Source organism: Phascolarctos cinereus, unplaced genomic scaffold, assembly GCF_003287225.1.
Source record: "Phascolarctos cinereus isolate Bilbo 61053 unplaced genomic scaffold, phaCin_HiC Scaffold_726;HRSCAF=1367, whole genome shotgun sequence".
NCBI lineage: Eukaryota > Metazoa > Chordata > Mammalia > Diprotodontia > Phascolarctidae > Phascolarctos > Phascolarctos cinereus.
This window is the reverse complement of record NW_027556098.1, coordinates 421,933,128-421,952,560: the sequence shown is the minus strand read 5'-3', so window position 1 is coordinate 421,952,560 and position 19,433 is coordinate 421,933,128. Positions and strand designations below refer to the sequence as shown.

General features: G+C 54.2%; 1 protein-coding gene across 6 annotated transcripts; it reads left to right on the top strand.

The window, feature by feature from the left end:
* The first annotated feature begins 5,838 nt into the window (after positions 1-5,838).
* TNNI3 (troponin I3, cardiac type) lies at positions 5,839-18,052 on the top strand. Of its 6 annotated transcripts, XM_078146040.1 has the most exons (19): positions 5,848-5,947; positions 6,102-6,229; positions 6,481-6,574; positions 6,928-7,085; positions 7,881-8,060; positions 8,345-8,470; positions 8,894-9,016; positions 9,489-9,609; positions 10,067-10,181; positions 10,846-10,920; positions 11,018-11,195; positions 12,559-12,719; positions 12,835-12,847; positions 13,077-13,178; positions 13,546-13,587; positions 13,753-13,884; positions 14,038-14,127; positions 17,320-17,496; positions 17,893-18,052. In XM_078146040.1, exons 1-19 carry the CDS (start codon positions 5,863-5,865, stop codon positions 17,974-17,976), a joined length of 2,184 nt encoding a protein of 727 aa, XP_078002166.1. In that variant the 5' UTR covers positions 5,848-5,862; the 3' UTR covers positions 17,977-18,052. The 6 variants fall into 6 exon arrangements, 5 of the variants coding, with proteins under 5 accessions (XP_078002166.1, XP_078002167.1, XP_078002168.1 ...); XM_078146041.1 differs by lacking the exon at positions 17,893-18,052 and having other exon boundaries at positions 12,559-12,657; positions 17,320-17,437; XR_013482670.1 differs by lacking the exons at positions 12,835-12,847; positions 13,077-13,178; positions 13,546-13,587; ... (2 more) ...; positions 17,320-17,496; positions 17,893-18,052 and having other exon boundaries at positions 5,839-5,947; positions 11,018-11,736; positions 12,522-12,598.
* The last annotated feature ends 1,381 nt before the right edge of the window (positions 18,053-19,433 follow it).

Here is a 19,433-nt window from a genome sequence, read left to right as displayed (position 1 = left end):
CCTCTGGCCTGATGCTTGGGGACCAGAATGTCAGATCACCTGGGTAGGATGCAGCAGTATTTCTTTCTCTGGGGATTTGGGGGTGCCTGGGATGGGTTTGGTATGGCTGCACTGCATTGAGAACCTAGGACAGCACCAAGAGGTCCTTGCTCCGAGTGGGAGCGCCTAGGGTCAGACCACAGGAGCACCAGAGGACCTGAGTTCAAATCTGACCTCAGACCAGACACTTGACACTAGCTGTGTGACCCTGGGCACGTCACTTAACCCTAATTGCCTGAAAAAAAGAGGGGAGGACTGGGGCTTAGAAATGCAGAGGCTCTGGCAGAGGCAGCCACCTAGAAAAAGAAATGTCTTTTTATCCATTTGAAGATTGAGTGCAGAGACCTGGGTCCCCCTGCTGGGAGGGAAACACCTTTAGAGCAGAGCCAGTCCCTGTTCACTGGGAATTCATAGCCTACTGATTCATAAATCTTACTGAGATGGAGGAACTAGAGAAAGAGAGGGAGCTACAGCCTGTCTTAGAGAGAGCATGAGACCAAAGGAGAGTCTGAGGGATGGCTGGGGGTGAAGGACTCACCTCATTTCACTGGTCCTTTAGAAATCTCGGGTGAGGAGGCAGTGGCTTAAGATGGGGGTTTACTGGGGCAGCCAGGTGGTGCAGTGGATAAAGCTCCAGCCCTGGAGTCAAGAGGACCTGAGTTCAAATCCAGCCTCAGACACTTGACACGTACTAGCTGTGTGACCCTGGGCAAATTACAATGCTGATCACCTCACCAAAAACAAAAAAAGATGGGGGTTCACAGAAAGGACTCCTGAGGAGGCTGAGTCCCTGAGAGCACAGAGCTGAGGAGAGAGCAAGCCTGGGTCCCTGTGAACCTCTCCCTTTCCCCTCTTCCTTCAGAAAAGACCTGTGGACATGTGGGTGGGCCAGCCCTGGAGAAAGGGGAGCCTGGGCTACACCCTTGATCTCCTTAGCACCCACAAGTACTCTGCCTCTATCATCCATTATCTGACAGCGACTTCCTATTCTTTCCGCCATCTTTGTGCTGATATTTCCTATAACCCTTTCAATCCACGCCCACTTTCATCCTCCATTTCTATTGGTTAGCTCTTTCTCAGCAGCCTTCCAATATTCCAGGGTCCCTACGACCCTTAAAAGTGCTTTCACTTGACCCTAATAAGGCCTTCAGCTCTTGTCCTCTATGTCTCCTTTCTTTCATAGTCAGCCTCCTGGAAAACCTGTCTCCAATGCTCGTGGACAGCTTAGACCGGGCCCATTTCCTATCCTCCCACTCACTGATCAATCCCTTGGAATCTAGCTGTAGACGTCACCATTCAACTCCACCTGCTCTCTCCAAAGTCACCTGTCATCACTTAAAGGTTAAATCAAGTGACCATTTCAGAGTCAAAGTCCTCATTCTTTTTGTCTCTTTGCAGGGTCAAATGTAGGCCATCCACCCTCCCTTCCCCCATCCCTTCCTTCGTTCTTGGAAAAGCTGCCTTCTCTGAGTCTCTGAGTGAGTGCCCACTCACTGTGGATGTACCTCCAGGCTCTGTTCTCAGCCCTCTTCTCTGCACGTGCTCTCTCTCAGTGCCCTTATCAGCTCCCATGTGGCCAGTTGTCATCTGTCTGCAGAGGCCCAGAGCCAGCGCTCGCTCGCGCTCTCTCTCTCTCTCTCTCTCACTCTCTCTCTCTCTCTCTCTCTCTCTCTCTCTCTCTCTCTCTCTCTCTCTCTCCCTCTCCCTCTCTTTTTCTCTCTCTCTCACTCTCCCTCTCTCTCTTTCACTCTCTCTCTCTCTCTCTCTCTCTCTCTCTCCTCTCTCTCACTCTCTCTCTCTCTCTTTCACTCCCTCTCTCTCTCTCTCTCTCTCTCACACACACACACACACACACACACACACACACACACACACACACACAGCAATTGTGCATTACCAGCTGCCTGTTGGACATTTTAAAATGTGTGTCTCATAGGTGCTTCCAGCTCAACATGCTCAAAGCAAAACTCATTGTCTCCCCATGCCTGCAGAGTCACCCCTCTCTCTAACTCCCCTATTGCATTTAAGGACCCCACTATCTTCCCAGTCACCCAGCTTCCCAACCATGGCTTCCCCCCATGCCTCCCCCACCTCTCATCTCTAGCAGCCAAGTCTTGCCACTCACATCCTCCCCCTTTTGTTCTGCTCATGTGGCTGCCACCCTATCTTAGGTCCCCCTTGCTTGTCACTTGGACTATGACCATAGACTCCTAATTGGATGATCCTAGGTTGTAAGCCTGGGAGATGGTGGTGCTTTCTATAGAATAGGGAAATTAGGAAGAGGGGATGGTTTGGGAGGAAAGATAATGAGTTTAGTTTTGGACAGCTTGAGTTTAAGAGGTCTATGGGATTTCCAGTGTGAGCTGTGCAATAAGCCATTTGGAAATAGGGACTGGAGATTAGAGAGAGGTCAGGGCTGGATAAGGAGATCTGAGAGCCACCTGCATGGAGATGATTATTGGCACCATGAGAGCTGGTGAGATTACCAAATGAAATCATACAGCTAGAAAAGGGCCTAGGTCAAAGTCCACGCAGGACCTCCACACAGTTGTCAAAATATTCTTCCTGAAACCCAAGTGGACCATGCCCTGACTCTGCTCACAACCTGAAGGGTTGTCCCATGGCTTCTAGGATGAGTTATGCCTCCTTTGTTTAGTATTTGAAGGTGGTCACCATCTGGCTTCTCCTTGTCTCTCAGAGCTAGTTACACATTGTTCTCTTTCATACAGTCTACATTTTAGCCACCCTGATTTACCTCCCCATAAAGGAGACTCTATTTCCTGTCCCTGTCCCTGTGTCTAGGCTGTCTCCCATTCCCAGAATGTACTCCATCCTCACTTCTGCCTCTAGAATTCCTAGCTTCCTTCAGGGCTCAGCTCATGTACCAGGTTCTACAATGAGTGAACCTCTCCCTCTCCCCTCTTCCTTCAGAAAAGACCTGTGGATATGTTAGCAGTTTGACATAGACAGGGTACTGGACCAGAAGTCAGGAAGACCTGGGTTCATATCCTGCCTCAAATGCTTAACCTGGGCAAGCCAGTTCACCTCTGCCTGTCTATAAAAAGAAGAGGTTGGACGGAATGGTCTCTAACATACCTTTCTGCTCTAAATCTATGATTCTCTGTGATCTTCCCCCCCCCCCCCGCCCAACAAGTAGGATACGGATTCCTTTGGATGATAGCAAATGTCTCCTTAATATCTCTTTATGTTTAATGCCTTGCATGTAGTAGGTGCTCAGTGAATGCTTGTGGGATTGGACTGAGAGAGTAGAGGTCCAAGGTTTGTGACCTCTCAGTCACTAGGGAGCTGGAGGGGAAGGGATGCTTTAAGATGATGGAAGGGACAGGAAACCTGAATTCTCAGAAGGCAGGAAGGCTGGAATGGGGGCATAATTGCTTCAGTTCCATTTCAGTCAGCAGCCATTTTTTAAGTACCTACTATGTGCCAGGCACTGCTCTAGGTGCTAGGAACACAAAGATGAAAATAAACCAGTACCTGCCTTAAGAAGTTGTGTGTGTGTGTGTGTGTGTGTTGGTAGATACACTATATACACAGGTAAGTAAACACAAACACACAATAAAAATCATGGCTACCATTTACATAGCTCTTTGCAAAGTAATGTACATATGTATACATGATTTAATTAAATTTTTTTGCTAAATTTTAAGTTCTGAACTATCTCCCTCCTTCCCTCCCCAACCCACACCAGAGAAGGCTACCATCTGACACAGATTTATAAATATATGTGAAACCATACTGTGCATACTTGTATTTATCATTTCTTTCTCTGGAGGTGGATAACATCTTCCTTCAAAGGCCCTTTGTAGTTGGTTTGGGTATTTATAATACTCAGAGTAACTTAGTGGTTCACAGTTATTCTTTGAACAATATTGCTGTTACTGTATACAATGTTCTTTTGGTTCTTTTCATTTCACTCTTCATTATTTCATTCAAGTCTTTCCATGTTTTTCTAAATCATTGAGCTCATCATTTCTTATAGCACAGTAGTATTCCATCACATTCATATACCAGAACTTGGTCAGCTATTCCCCAGTTGATGGGCATCCCCTCAATTTCCAGTTCTTTGTCACCACAAAGAGAGCTGCTATAAACATTTTGGAACCCATGGGTTCTTTTCCTTTTTCCCTTATCACCTTGGGAAACAGACTGAATATCGGTATTGCTGGGTCAAAGTGTATATATACATATATACATATATACATGTGTACCATGTGCAGTTTAATAACTCTTTGGGGGATAATTCCAGATTGTTATCCAGAATGGTTGGATCAGTTCACAATTCCACCAATAGTGTATCAGTGTCCCAATTTTTCTATATCTCCTCCAACATTTTTCATTTTCCCCTCCTGCCATTTCAGCCAATCTGATAGGTATGGGATGATATCTCAAAGTTGTTTTAATTTCCATTCTCTAATCAATAATGATTTAGAGCTTTTTTTTTAAAATATGACTATATATAGCTTTGATTTCTTCATTGAAAAACAGCCTGTTCATATCTTTTGACCATTTATCAACTGCGGGATAACTCATAGTCTTATAAATTTGACAAAGTCCTCTAGATATTTGAGATATGAGACTTTTATCTGAGAAACTGTCTATTTTCTGCTTTCCTTCTAATCTTGGCTACATTGGTTTTATTTATACAAGCCCCTTCTAATGTAATTTAACCAAACTCGTCTATTTTACAACAGACAATGGTTGTTTATTCACATGTACATCATTTTGTTGGATGCTCACAACAGCCCTGGGAGATAGATGGTAGCACCTGGGCTGGGCTTTGGAGCTAGCGGGGATCTCGGAGGAGGAGGTGAGAACACACCCACCGATCTGGGAAGCCACTTGTGCAAGGCAGGCCCTAGAAAGTTCTGTACGAGGAACAGCTAGAGAAGGAAAGAGGGAGGAAGAAGGGTTATAATACTGCCTGCATCAGGTAGGATTTCAATGAGCAGCGGAGGGACAGGGTCAGGGATGCACTTTAGGAAATGCCGCCGGCGACTGAGTGTAGGCTGGACGGGGAGAGCCTGGAGTCGGGGAGCCCAGGGAGGAGGCCATTGGGTTAACCCTAGCTCTGACTGCGAGGTGATCAGGGGCTGCATCAGCGTGGCGACTGTATCCTCACCGCGCGTTTACCTTGGCCCTGGAGTTGCCTTGGGTAACGGGTTCTAGTTCTTCGAATCCACGCTGCCATAGGCCCGACCGTTGCCAGGGGCGACCACTTCCCAGCTGAGGTCGGCCTTCGGACCCCGCCCTGTGGGCCTCACCACACGCTATCATTGGCTCTTACGTTGCCAGGAGCAACCGCGTCCTCTCCGAAGCTAGAGGAGCCCTTTGGCCCCCACCGCGCGCTCCCATTGGCTGGCAAGTCGGGCACCGAGAGCTTCCATTGACCCGTTGGTTGGAAGGGACGGGTCCGGAGAGGAGAAGCGTCTTTGAGGAGGCAAAAAGGAGCGAGAGACTGGGTTGAGGGCCCCAGGGTGGAGGGGTGGAGCGGGGAATTGGGGGTTCTCGGAGTGCGGGGAACCCTGAGGCAGGGATTGGGGAGGAAGAAGGGGGAGAGGTGTCCAGCATCCCAGGAAGGGAGCGGTCGCATAGAAGGGGAGGGTTCCAGGATCCGACCCCCGGTTTATGAGAATTCTGGCTCAGTATATCGGTTTACGGTCCCCTCTCAACCCTGAAAAGAGAGGGGCGGGACGGGCAGCGGGGATTGAGGGGAATCACAGGCGGGCAGAAGGCAGGGTACTCAGACTCCTGGGTGGCGCTTGGAAATCCTTGATTAGCTCGGGAACTATCCCCCGAAGGGCGATGACTACCGTTACCGGCTCGGGCGAGGGCTTCGGCTCCGTGGCCTGGTGGGGCCTGTCACCAGCGCTGGATCTACAGGCCGAATGTGAGCCCCCGGATCTTTGACTCGGCCCTAAGAGGGCTCTGGGGCTGGGTTGGCTGAGGGTCTGGGAAGAGGAGCAGGGCTAGGAGAGGAAGGCAGGGAAGCCCGACCGAAGAAGGAGGTGTGTGATCCGAAATCCTCCCTGTCCCTATCCCAGGCCCTCCCGATGCCTCCAGCCCCGGGGACCCCCCGGAACTCAACATTCTTCTCCTGGGCTCGGTGGACGCACGGCATATCCTGCGGACCCTGGCCCAGGCTCCGCGCTGGCCCCTTCGGGGGCTCAACGTGAGCGGGGCTCCCCGAGGGGACCGGGGGCTGGGTCCTGGGTCCTGGGACAGGTGGGGGCGGAACACGTCTGCTTTTGGTCTCCGTGTGCCCAGCGCGGAGCATACTTTGTGCACGTAGTAGGTGCTTAAAGACTACTTGGGAGTTGCCAGTTGGGGTGGATGAAGGAGGCCCCCTGGGAGGGGAGAAGGCAGGACTGGCCGCCATCCTTGATCCTGGGCTTTCCCATCTTTTCTCACAACTGATCCCAGTTCTTCGTACTGGAGAACAACCTGGAGGCGGTGGCCCGCCAAATTCTGATCCTCAACCTGGCCTTCGAGCCTCCAGAGAAGATGGGCCTTCAAGGTGAGCCCGGTGGAGGCTGCAGTTCAATATTCCCAACCCAGCCCAGGGCCCAGGCATCCGGATGTTCCCTCAGGCGCGCAGGCGTCCATGTTCTCAGAGAATGCCCCCTTCCAGGACCCAGGCTCCCAGCTCCCAAACCAGCCCCGGTCTGGATTCCGGAAATCCTTGTTCCTAGTCTCCTCGCAGTCCGGGACTCAAGAGTCCGTTTCCAGTCTTTGTCCTCTCGGGCACCCAGAAATCCCTACTCCCAGCCCCCATCCTGTCGGGGGCTCACGCGTCCCTGCTCCTTGACCTTTCCCAGTCCGGGACCCAGCCGTCCCTGCTCCCAGCCGCCCTCTCCCCGCTCCCCGCAGAAAAGAGCGAGACGTTCTTGGAGCTATGGGGGAATGGGCTCGTGCGGACCCAGGTGGCCGAGTACGTTCGAACTCAGTCCCAGCGCATGCGCCGCCTCTTGCCTGAGCCGGATGACTTGGCGGCTCAGCTTCCCCACCTCAGCCTGGAAGCGCTCAAGGTTCGAGGTCGGGGGTGGCGGGGTAGGGTGGGGGGAAAGGGCGGGGACGCGCCAATGGCCCGGGTGGGGGTGCTCAGCTACAGCCCCGGGGCTGTAAGTGGGGGACTCTCCTCTCTCTCTCTTCTTTCTCGTCCAAGCACTAGTCAAATCTGCGATATGCCTTCAAATTCTTTCTCATCTCTACCTCCTCTTAATTTACAAGCCAATACCCTCCTTCAGGCCTCATCTCCTCTCACTCTGACCGAGGAGATGGTCTTCTAACAGGGTTCCCAGACTCAAGTCTCTGCCCTCTCCAGTTCCTCCTCCAGCCGGCTTCCAAAGTGATGGTCCTGAGGCACGCATGTAGCCTTGTCACTCCCTGCTCCACGAGATACAATGGCTTATTGTTACTTCTAAGATCAAAAGAAACTTCTAGTTGACATTCAAAGCCCTTCAGCACGGGGCCTCAACTTACCCTTTCGCTTTAGTTTTCATTATTCGCCCCACTATGGTCCAGTTAGATTAGTTTTCTTGTTTTTCCTCAAATAGATCACTAGCCCTCCTATCCCTACTTGTTTCAAGAAATGGATGGATGGATGGATGGATGAAGAGAAAGTGTTTATGAAGTGCCTTTTTTAGGTCAGGCTCAGGGTTGGGCACTGGGGACCCAGAGGCAAAAGTCCAGCATTAGTCCCTGCCCTGGAAAAGCTTCTATTCAGCTCTACTTGTCCTAATCCTATTTTTTTGCTCTCTGGGTCCCTGCCTCCTGAGCCAATTTCCCATCTGCTTCTAGTCCCGATTCTCTCCTGTTCTCAGTTCCGGGAGCGGGACGCCCTGGAGGCCGTGTTCACCTTCTGGGCAGCCTCCGAAGCCGAGGCCTCCTTCCCCCTGAGCCGCTTGTGGGACTCTCGACTCCGAGGATACCTGGGCTCCCGCTACGATGCCCGGCTGGGGGTCAGCGACTGGGACTTGCATATGAAGCTGCATGACCGAGGGGTGAGCGCTTCTGGACGCTGGGGTCACTGGGAGGCTTGTGGGAAGAAAAGAACTACCATTCCCAGCAGGCAGCAGGGGAATGTCGTTGGAAGGCTGCCTAAGCTTCTCCCCGAGCTTCCTGGGAAATGTAGTTTTAGGCACCTCCGCATTGGGGCATGAGGCCGCTTTAGGTTAGAGATTGGGAGGCTGGCTGGTCGCCTGGCTTCCTGAAGAAGTGGGAAGATCACGGAGATGGGGAGGATTCCTGGGCCCTTGAGCCCTTCCTCCCTTCCTCTGCCTCTCAGGCCCGGGTCATCAACAGCCGAGAGTTTCGTCGCTGGCGGGAAACCAGTGTGGCCTTCGAGATTCGGGATGCTTCGGCCTATCAACTCCCAAACCGGACCCTGGCGTCCGGGCGTCTGATGAGCCATGTGCGTGCTCTAGGCTCGTTCCCATCTCTCAGCGTTGGGGGAACCAGACTTCATCTCCCAATTTCTCACCTGAAGGGGACCCAGTCCCCCTGTCCTCTCCAGCCCTTGGGGATCCAGGAGTCTTGAGCCGCACTCACTATCTCAGGGGACTAGATGACTAACCCTACCCAGTCCACCATCTCAGGGGATCCAAAAGTCCTGGTCTCCGTCCTCTCTCTCTGGGGTCCGAGGGAGTTCTGGTCTCCCCCCCTCAGTCCTCTATTTCAGGGGAGCTGGGCCTTCAGCTTCCCAGCCCTTTATCCTCAGGATCCTAGTAGTTCACATTCCAAGCTTCTGACATTTGAGGACACCCGTGTCCCTACCTCAGTTTCCTTGTGGACCCAGATGTCCAACAGTTGAGCAGTGTCTCTCCTCCAACTTCAGCGTGGAGAGCGCGTGGCTGTGCGAGGCTATTGGGGGGACGTGGCTACCGGCCCCTTCGTGGCCTTTGGCATCGAGTCAGACGATCAGAGTCTCCTGCAGACCCGCAACGGAACCCCCATCAAGGTGCCCGCCCAGGCCGAACCTCCAGGGCTTCTTCCTTTCTCTCCTTCTGTCCTCTCGGCAGACCTAAGGCCTTCTTGACTCTCTATCTCTTGCTTTGTCTCTGCCTCTCTTTCTCTGTCCTTGTCTCCTCCCCCTTCTTGAATGGTTCTATCTCTTACACTCAGAATCTCTGGTTCCATCTCCCTCAGTCTTTCTATCTGTGTCTTCCCCCTCTCAGTGACTCAGTCTCACGCTCAGTGTCGCTGGCACTCTCTCGTTTTGTCTTTGCGATTCTCTCGAGCTCAGGGTCTATGGTCCCAGTATCTCTCCACCTTCCGCCGGGAGGACTTCAGACCCCATCCCCATCTATGTCTCTCTCCTTTTCTCGGAGCCTTCGCTTTCTCCGGCCCCCCCAACCCCCAACAGCGCCACTCCATGGCTCCGCCCGTTTTCTCTAGGCTCCTCCCACATTTACTGCCTGTCCCTCCCACAGTGCGCTGGTGAGATCTCCTTGCACAATGTCACCTCGCTGTTTCGAAGCCTAGTGGCAGCCCGGGAGGAGGTGTCTGGGGCCGAACCTGAGGTCGAGGCGGAGGCCGGGGCCCCGGGTTCTGGTGAGAAAGGACAGGAGGCTCCCCAAACTTTCCTTCTTCCGAGTACTAGCGGTTCCCTCTCCCCCACTTAAAGCTCTTAGAGACCATCTGGATTCCCAGAGGGGAAACTGAGGCCAAGAGGAGGGATAGAACTAGCCCAAGGACACGGGGAGGGTCAGGGTCAACGCCTGGACTAGAGGGAGGGAAGATCAGAGTCCTGTCTATAAGTTTTCCCAAGCCTTTCTCACCCAGGATTGGAGGTTGGGGAGGGGCCGTGTGCGTATGTATGCATGTTCATGGTGTGTACATGTGTGTAACAGGACAGGACAGGAAGGTCAAGGCTGGTTGTGCGAGGGCTTCAAGGAAAGAGAGGTGTAGTGTCCCCGATGCCATTCTCTTCCTCCTCTACTTTTTCCTCCTCTCCTTTCTCTCTGGCACTAAGTGCCTGTCTTTCTCTCCCGGTCTCCTTCGGCTTCAGATCCCGAGAGCTCCAGACCTTTCCGGGTCCACTTCCTGCCCCTGGGGGCCGCCCCGAGCCTGCACCATCGAAATCACTTCCGCAGCCGCTTCCACCTTCTCTACGTGTCCTGCGGGTAACTGAGAGCTGGTTCCCCTGTGCCCCTAGCCCAGGTCGCCTCAGGGATCCAGTAGTCAGCCTTAAGGCCCTAAGCCCTTCCTCCGACCCAAGGCGTCCTGAGTCACCTCTTTCTCTTCCTTCAGGGACTCAGGCGTCCTGAGCCATCAGCCCCTTTCCCTCGTCCTTCCAGAAGGAATCTTTATTCCCTAAACTTCACCCCAGTCAACCCGAGTACTGATTTCCAGCCCTCTCTTTCCTCAGATCCAGGTGTTCTGATTCTTCCAGCCCTCTCCTCCTCTCTGAGGGACTCCGATGTCCCTATTCCGAACCCCTCCTCTCTGAGAGACCTAGGAGCACAGATCCCCAAGCCTCTTCTCCAGGAACCAGGGGGAAGACACACAAACATCCTCATTGTTCCAGTCCCTCCTCCCTCAGGGACATAGAAGCACTGATCCCCCTGCCCTGTCCTCCCGGGGACCCCAGGAGTCCCTGTCCCTCAGACCTCCTCCTCAGTGACCTGGGTTCTGATCTCCAGCCCTTCGTGTCTCAGGGATCCAGGGCCACAGATCTCCCTGCCCTCTTCTCCCTCGGGGAACCTAGGAGCACTGTTCTCTAGCCCTCTTCTCCTGGGGGGTTGGGGAACCAGGCGTCCTGATTCGTCCTTATCCATCTTTCTGCAGGATGGTTCACCAGCTGAGCCCGGAGCTCGGGGCCTGCGTGGCTCCTGGGGGACGCCTGATGGTGGAATTGGCCAGGTGAGCTCTGTCCGCACTCCCAGGGTGCTGAGGGAGTGGGGGCACGGCCTGAGAGCCCTGACTCCTGGTTCCCTGACTCTCTCCCGTCTGTCCTCAGGTACCTTGTGGACTTGCGGCCTAAACAGCTAGAGAGTTTCTCTGGTCGGGTCCGGGAGCTAGCTGAGGCTTCTGGCTTCGTACCAGAGTCCCACGAGGGTCCCACCGAAACCTTCGCCCGCTTCTCCCGCAAGCCCCAGCCGGGCCTGGATAGCCCACCTCCCCAGGGTGCCTGGGGTGTAAGTCAGAAGGCCGAAGCCCTGCCCCTTGATAGCTTGACTCCTCCCTCAGAGATTTTGACCCCGCCTCCTGGGGCCTCTGAGCCAGCCCCCTCTGAAATTCTGAGCCCATCATCAAATGAGGATTCAGAGCCTTCCCCCTCTGAAATTCTGAGCCCTTCATCAAATGACGATGCTCCTGTGCTGACCCCGCCCCTTGAGGATTCGGAGCTCGCACCCTCTGGCGTTCTTAGACCACCCACTAGTCCTGCTATAGCCGGAATTCCGAGCCCGCCCCTTGACACCATGACTCCGCCCTCAGAGATTCTGAGCCTGCCTATGGATGCAGAACCTGACCCCCCTAGAATTCTGACTCCGCCCCCTGGGAACTCCGACACCGCCCTCTCTGGCATTCTGATCCCTGCCCGGGGTACTGATGATCCTGGAATGCCCTCTGGGGAGCCCGGTCACCCATCTTCCCCAAGACTCTGACCCCACCTTCTGTATTCCCGAACCTCCCCCCCCCAACCCGACAATTCTGCGTTTGGCTCCAGATACTCAGGTTCATGCGACCCTGACTTCACCGCCGAATTCTAGCTGAGACCCCTTAGTCCCCGAATTCTCCCTTGCCCCTCCCCCCACCGCCCACGACTATATTGGCCCCAGGATTTGGATCCTGCTCCCCTGGAATTCTGAGGCTCATAGGATTTTGACCTCCCAGGGAGTCAGGACTTGTTAGAATAAAGAGAGTCTGACCCTATCATCAGTCTGTGATCTGAGAGGAGTGCGATACGTCGCCTCCCCCTTAAGAACGGAGGATAGGTCTCAGGACTCCTGGGTCCCCAAGAAAAATGGATCTGGGGCTCAGGACGCCTTGCTTCCAGAGGGAGGAGGGTCTAGGTTTCACGACGTCCCTGAGAGAGGAATGCGCTAGATGAGCAACACGCCTGGGTTTCGGGGACCGAATAGGTTGAGGCTCAAGGTGCCTTGGCCTTGGAGGGGGGAGGGCCTGGGGAATCAAAACCGTGCGTCCCCAAGGGAGAAGGGGCTGGGGACTAGGAAGTCCAGGCCCCAAAGGGGAAGGCTCTAGGGAATGAGAATCCCTGGGTTCCAGAGAGAAGATGCAATGGGGCTCAAGGTTCCTTACGGGGGAGGAAACAGGACAAGAACATTCTGAGTCCCCAAAAGAGGGGGGTCAGATGATCAGGACCTCAGCTTCCCCGAGGGAGGAGGGGCTAGCGTGTCAGGACTCTTGGTTCCCTATGGAGGTGGGACCTGAGAGAGGAAAGGAACGGCCAGACACGGGACATCTGCCTCCCCCTCCGCGCCTCCTTATCTCACCAGCAGACAGTATATTTAGCCTCAGGCTCGGCTTTTATCGCAGTGTTCCCAGAGGAGCCTGAGGAGAGCAGAGGCTAGCGGACCCCAGCCCCCCAAGGTCATCCCGGAGACTCGTCCAGTGCTCTTCCGACATGGCAGAGGAGTGAGTGTTAGTCTCCGTGGCAAGGACGCTTGGGCCCTGGAGGGGCGGGAATCAAGGCCAAGGTCCCTGTGTAGAATTACACTTGTCCTGGTTTGTCCTGGACCTGAGAGGGTAGGGAGGAGGAAGCTGGTTGCCCACCACCTGTGCAGTAACATCCTCCCTCCCTTCTCTCTACAGGAGCAGCGACACGGTGAGAAAAGGAGAGAAGGGAAGGGGGCCTTGGAGCTGGGGGTTAGGGACTCCTGGATCCCTGAAGAGGGAGAGGGATGGGATGAGGACACCGGGGACCTCGAGGACGTGGGGTGGAGGCTTGCAGGCCTGGGCTTCCCTTGGGCGGGGAGCGGGGCCCTGGGGTTCCTAGAAGAGACGACCCTTCGGGCATAGGGCCTCGGAGCCCAGCTGACCCGGGTCTTCTCCAGTTCCCGGCGGGATCGCCACCTGCACCCAGTCCAGCGCCACCCCCAGTTCGACGCCGCTCCTCCGTCAACTACCGCGCCTATGCCACCGAGCCTCATGCCAAGGTGAGAAGCCAGTACCTCTGTGAGGGATGTGAACTCTGGTGATAGTGGTGGAGGGACCCGGGCCCTTGGGGCCCTCGGAGCCCTGCCGTCCCACGGCCGATTCTGTAGGGGCATTGGGGTTCTGGCCTCGCCCCAGGACTCTAGTCCACCCCGTGGGTTTCTGGCTCTGCCCCCAGAACGCCAGTCCCACCCCGTGGGTTTCTGCCCCGCCCCCAAAACACTAGCCCCATCCCGTGGGCCTCTGGCCCCGCCCCGAATTCTAACTGCCCCCTGGGGATTCTGCCCCACCATTGAATTCCAGCTCCCCTCCCCCCAGGTTAGGTTTCTCTCCCCTCCCCATCCTGACCCCAGTCTTTGCCTCTCGCAGAAAAAGTCCAAGATCTCGGCTTCTCGGAAGCTGCAGCTGAAGGTGAGGGGCGGGACCTGGGAAGGAGCGATCGGTCAGTCACTCAAGCCGCGCGTGGGAAGTTCTGGGAGTGCACAAGCCGGACAGCCGGGCGGAGGGCTGCGGGGAGGGAGCTTCCCTAGGCAGTGGCTTTGCTCGCCTCCCAGCTGGGCTCTCCTTCCTTCTCAGACCCTGATGCTGCAGATTGCCAAGCAGGAGTTGGAGCGAGAGGGGGACGATCGGCGTGGGGAGAAGGGCCGCGTGCTCGGGGAGCGTTGTGCTCCGGTGGAGCTGGCCGGGCTCGGGGTCGCCGAGCTGCAGGTATTAGGAGACGCGGGGGTCCTGGCTCCCCCTCCCCGCCTCCATCAGGGACCCAGGGATCTGTCTCAACCCTACTCCCCGCCCAGGGTGCCTGGCATTAAGCCCCCAGAAGATATCCTGTGGGGAACCAGGTGTCCTCCCCTCTTCCCTCAGGAGCTGTGTCGGGAACTTCATGCCAGAGTGGACAAGGTGGATGAAGAGAGATATGATTTGGAGGCAAAAGTTACGAAGAATGTCACCGAGGTAGGGAGCAAAGGGGGACAGGATGATTACCTGTGAGCACGTGGCCTAGGGTCAGGGAACGAGAGTCAGCCAAAGGAGGACTGGGGGTCCGCGCCCCTGGCGTTACAGAGGAAGGAGCTGGACAAGTCCTCGGAAGGGAAGGACCCATCTATCCCTGTGGGACCAAGCCCTTCTCTTCAGAATATCAAGTCATTCAGAGACAGGGTACGAGAGCCAGGAATCTGTTTGATGTCCCAGAGGACCAAAGTGAAGGGCATGCTCAGAGATTATTCGTTCTGAGCCCCAGCGAGCGAAGAGTCCTGCCCATGCCAGGTGGAGAGCAGACATGTCCAGATCTCTAGCCTACTAGCCCTGGATTCTTTCCAAGCCTATAATTTCATGCCAAGCAGCCTGTCCCCTGAGGAAAGGCTTCTAGAGGCCAGGCAGGGCACCTTCCAGCTGCCCCAAAGAGCTTCCCTCAGTACAAGGAGTTTGTCACTTCCTGCTGCCCCCTCGTGGCCAGCCTCCGAAGGGAGACGACCTCAGACCGAGGGTGCCCTGAGCCTTGCATCTTCCCAGTCTCCCCACAGGGCACAGCAGAGCGGAACTCCCCCTGACTGCAGGTTTTCTACCTCCTGCTGTGCCTGTCCTCCGAGGGCAGAGGGGTGCCCTCCATTCCCACACCTGGTCATACCCTTCACATCCCAGTGACTCAGCTCCTGTAGGTTATGACCCAAACTTACTCCCTCCCACCTGATTCCCCATCCCAGCGACCTCCCACCCCGAAGTTCCAACCTAACTCCAGCCAGCCCTTCCACTGTGCCCTCTGGCATGCTTGTTCCTTCGCTTCATCTTCAATCTTTTCCTCTCCCACTCCATCTATCCACTCGTACTGAAACCTGGCTTCTCCCTGAAGACACAGCCTCCCTGGCTGCCCTCTCCAGAACTGGCCGCACCTTCATTCATTCTCCGCGGCTCACTGGTCAAGGTTCCCCTGAGCTGCTTCCAGGTTCTCCCCCTTCCTCCATCCCTCAGTAGCCTCTCCTACTTTGCAGTTCATGCCAGTCATATGTCCCACCCAGTCAAAATCCTGAGAGCTGTCGTGTCCCCTTCCTTCCTCGATGAGTTTGGTCCCTGGCTCACAATATTGCTCTTCTCCCCAACTCCTGCCTTCATCCTAGGGGACTTTAACATACATAGGGACTCTCCATCAAACACCCTGACTGATCAGTTCCTCCACCTATTCATTTCTCAGGAGCCACTCTGCCACCCTGCCTCAGCCACACACAAATGTACCGCCATATTCAAAATTTCTGAAGTCCCTTTATCTGACCATAATCTCTTGGGTTTTCACCTCTCCCTCTGCCTCCCCTTACATAACCGCTCTTCATCCTCACCGTGACCTCCAAGCCCTTGACTCCACAATCCTCTCCCAGGCCATCTCCCCTGCTCCAGCCACTCTCTCTTCTCCCCATTTTAGTCCCTTGGTGAACCAATTCCACTCCACACTGTGTTCCTCTTAGATTGCTAGTCCCCTTACCATTTTTGCCTATTGCGTCCAAGCTTCAACCTTGGATCACTCCCACCATTCACTCCTACACACATGCTGCTGATGAAGGTGGAGAGAATCATGCAACCATTCTGACTGGACCTGTTACAAACTTGCTATACAACCTCCACTGAGCCCTCACTGCTGCCAGGCAATCCTGCTACACCTGCCTTATTAACTCACTCTTCCATTGTCTACAGTGATTCTTCTAAATCTTCTTATTCCTCCTCAAACCTCCTATGGTTCCCCCTCCCCCTGCTCTCTCAGCTGAGATCCTGCCTCCTATTTTACTGGAAAGTTGGAGGCCATTCACCATGAGCTTCCTCTTCTCCTCCCCTCTTCCCTATCTCCTATCACTCGGGCATCTTCTGCCCCTCTCTCCTCCTTCCCCCATCTCACACGAAGGGGTGCTCTTACTCCTGACCAAGGCTGACCCCTCTACCTGCCCAGGTGATTTCTTTCCACCCCATCTCCTCCAATGGACTGACCCCTCTGTCATCCCTTTCTTTCACTTTCTTCTTTCTCTCTCTCCTAGCTCATTCCCTACTGCCTACAAACGTGCCCATGTCTCCTCCTACTGAATAAACCCTCCCTTGATCTTTCATCCCCTGCTGACTATGGTCTTATATCTCTTCTGCCCTTTGTAGCTAAACTCCCAGAGTCTCTGAGAATTCTCCAACCTCTCTTAATTCTAGTGCCCTCCTTCTGTTAATTATTTCCTTATTTATCCTGTATATAGCTTACTTTGTATAAATTTGTTTGCATATTGTCTCTGCCATTAGATTTGTGAGCTCCTTGGAGGCAGGAACTGTGTTTTGCCTCTTTTTGTATGCCCAGTGCTTAGCCCAGTGTCTGACACACAGTAGATGCTTAATAAATGTTTATTGACTGACTGACTAATACTAAGAATGAGATTGCTTTCCCATGAATGGTAGGGAGGGTCAGTCAGTCAACAAACATTCTTTAAGGGCCTGCTAGTTGCCAGGCACTGTGCTAAGCACTAGAGATACAAAGAAGGATGAACAGTTATGGACAGACAATGTCTAGGCAGGAGAAATGGGAAGCAGTCTCAGAGGGAAGGCCCAGAGATAAAGGAGGACCAGGAAAGGCTTTCCAGGAGAAGGCAGGACTTTGGGTAGGACCTAAAGGAAGCTGGGAGGCAGAGGTGAGGAAGGATAGTCAGGGAAAATGTGTATGTGAGGAAAATGTGGGAGGCTGGATTCACCTCAACTAGTATTTATAAAAATAATATTATTAACAACAAAAGAATGTTTATAGGGCTTACAAACTATGTCTCTCGTAACAAGTCTGCCAAGAGGCTGTGGGAGGGTTATCTTCTTTAGACAGATGGGGAAACTGAGGCTCAGTAAGATGGAGTGACTTGTTTTTCCAGGCTTACAAGATTGAGAGCTGGGAGAGCCCTTAGACATTATCTAGTCCAACCCCTTGAGTTTTACAGATGAGGAAACTGAGGCTCAGAGAGGGACAGGAAGTTGTTTCCGGTCAGGAAGCTAGTGTCAAAGCAGTGACTTGAATGTGGGTCCTCTGATTCGGCATGGGGCTCTGCCCACAATTCTGGCTGTATTGTTGGGGGCACACAGGGGAGGGGCGTACAACTGAGGGTGAGGAATCCACGTCTGCTCCCCTCCTGCCTCACTCCCCAGATTGCTGATCTGAATCAGAAAATCTTTGACCTGAGGGGGAAGTTCAAGCGCCCAGCCCTGCGGAGGGTGCGGATCTCAGCAGATGCCATGATGCAGGCCCTGCTGGGGGCCCGAGCCAAAGAGTCCCTGGACCTCAGGGCTCACCTCAAGCAGGTGAAGAAGGATGACACAGAGAAGGTGAGACTGGCTGGGACATTCCCTCCCTCACTCAGTCAAGCATCCGCCACCCACCTCCTTACTACAGGCCGGGCACTGTGCTGAGGGCCTGGGACACAAAGACAGAGTCTCTGATCTCTGGGGCTTACCCTGGAGCCCAGAGCCCCTGCATGTAGCCATGTAGCTGAGCCCTGAAGGAAAGAAGGGAGCAGTCAGCTCAAAGGCAGGGAGATGGGGGATAGGAGCTGGGAGCTGGGGTGCCATCAACCAGGAAGAAACCAAGGTGCTGGAAGTGAGCCCTCAGCAAAGCAGAGTGGACAAATGAACTGAGGGGTGGGGTGTGGGGAGGAGGAAGCCATCCAGGGCCTCATGCAGGGCCTGGGAAGCAGCTTCCTGACTGGGGCCTCCTCCCTGCAGGAAAGCCGAGAAGTAGGAGACTGGAGAAAGAACATTGACGCCCTGAGCGGGATGGAAGGGCGGAAGAAGAAGTTTGAAGGCTGATGGGGTCAAACAGTGGTCTGCCCCCCAACAAACCTGGGCCCATGCCCAGCCTTGAATAAAGCTCTGTCTGAGTCAGGTTATGGAGTTTGTGTCTGGGGAAGTCACCCTGGGAACCCCCGGTGGAGAAAGGCAACCTGAGTGGAGTCTGGGCAGAAAGCACTGTGTGCTCCCAGGCAGGTTGGAGCCCTCTCTGAGCCACAATATCCTTACCTGTAAAGCAAGCATGGGGAAACCCCATGATCTCAAAGCCCCTTGTAACTCTGATGGTCTACATTGTACCATCTTGACTCTGTCCTGAGCTGTCTTGTGGCCTTGGTGGAGGACTGTACCCAGGGATCTGGCGAGCCTTCCAGCAGGGTGATTCTGCTGTTTCCTATTACATCTTCAACAAGGAACTTGCCCAGTCTGGAGCTCTTTCCCTGTCTAAGGGAGGGGGTCAGGTGTCTATGGGAGGGTGTCTCGATCAATCAGACAATCAGCAGGGAGGGCATGACCCTGAGCTAAGCCATGGGAAGGCAAACCCAAAGTGAGGCCATTCCCGCCCTCAGCGAGGCTACATTCTTCTAGAATCCAGGAGGGCCTCTAAATAAATACCAGACGTACATAAAATAAATACCCAGGGATGGGCTGGGTGGGTCGGGACAGACTGAACAGAGCTGGAAGATCCTAAGAAGCAACAATGAGGAGGGACAGCATTGCACGCAAAGGCTTGGAGGTGGGAAAGTCTGTGCATAGAGGACTGGGATGAAGGCTAACCTGCATAGAGCCTAGAGCTCACAGGGGAGTGCCAACCAAACTGTGGATGCCGTAAAGGCCACATGTGGCCACAGGAGCCACTGAAGCTTCAATGGAGGTCACCCTACACTCTGTTAGTCTCAATGATAGCTGTGCAGGCAGGAGTGACCTTGGAGGCCTCTGTGATCCTGGCATGGGGTGGGGGGCAGAGGCAGAGCCCCTGATCTGAAGTCAGAGGAGGGTCTGGGTTCCAGCCTCAGCTTTGCCTTTTCCTTCCTGGGGAGCCTTTGGCAGGTGCCTCCTCGTATTACAGAGTATTACTGTTATAGCCAGTGATCTTTAAGGGCCTTTCCAGCTCTGTCAGTCAATAGTTTTATTTAGGACCCATCAAAGCTCTGGTGGAGCATCAGTTACCGGGGAGATGAGGGATTCCAGGGACCTGGCCAGGCCAGCCTGGAGCCAGATAGATCAGGGTCATGGGGGGCATGGCTTCAGGCTGAGAACTGGCCTGGATCTGATCTGCCTGTATCCATCATGCCAGGACACCCTCCCCACCCCACCCGCACACCTGTCATCTCCATTTAGGTCCTGATGTCACCAAAGGGAAATGTTGATGGGAGACAAAGCAGAGGGGGGTGGGGAAGAGGAGACAATGAGAGAAACAAACATTAGTGGCCAGTGATAGAAATGGAGAGATCTCAGAGACACTCGTAGAGATAGAG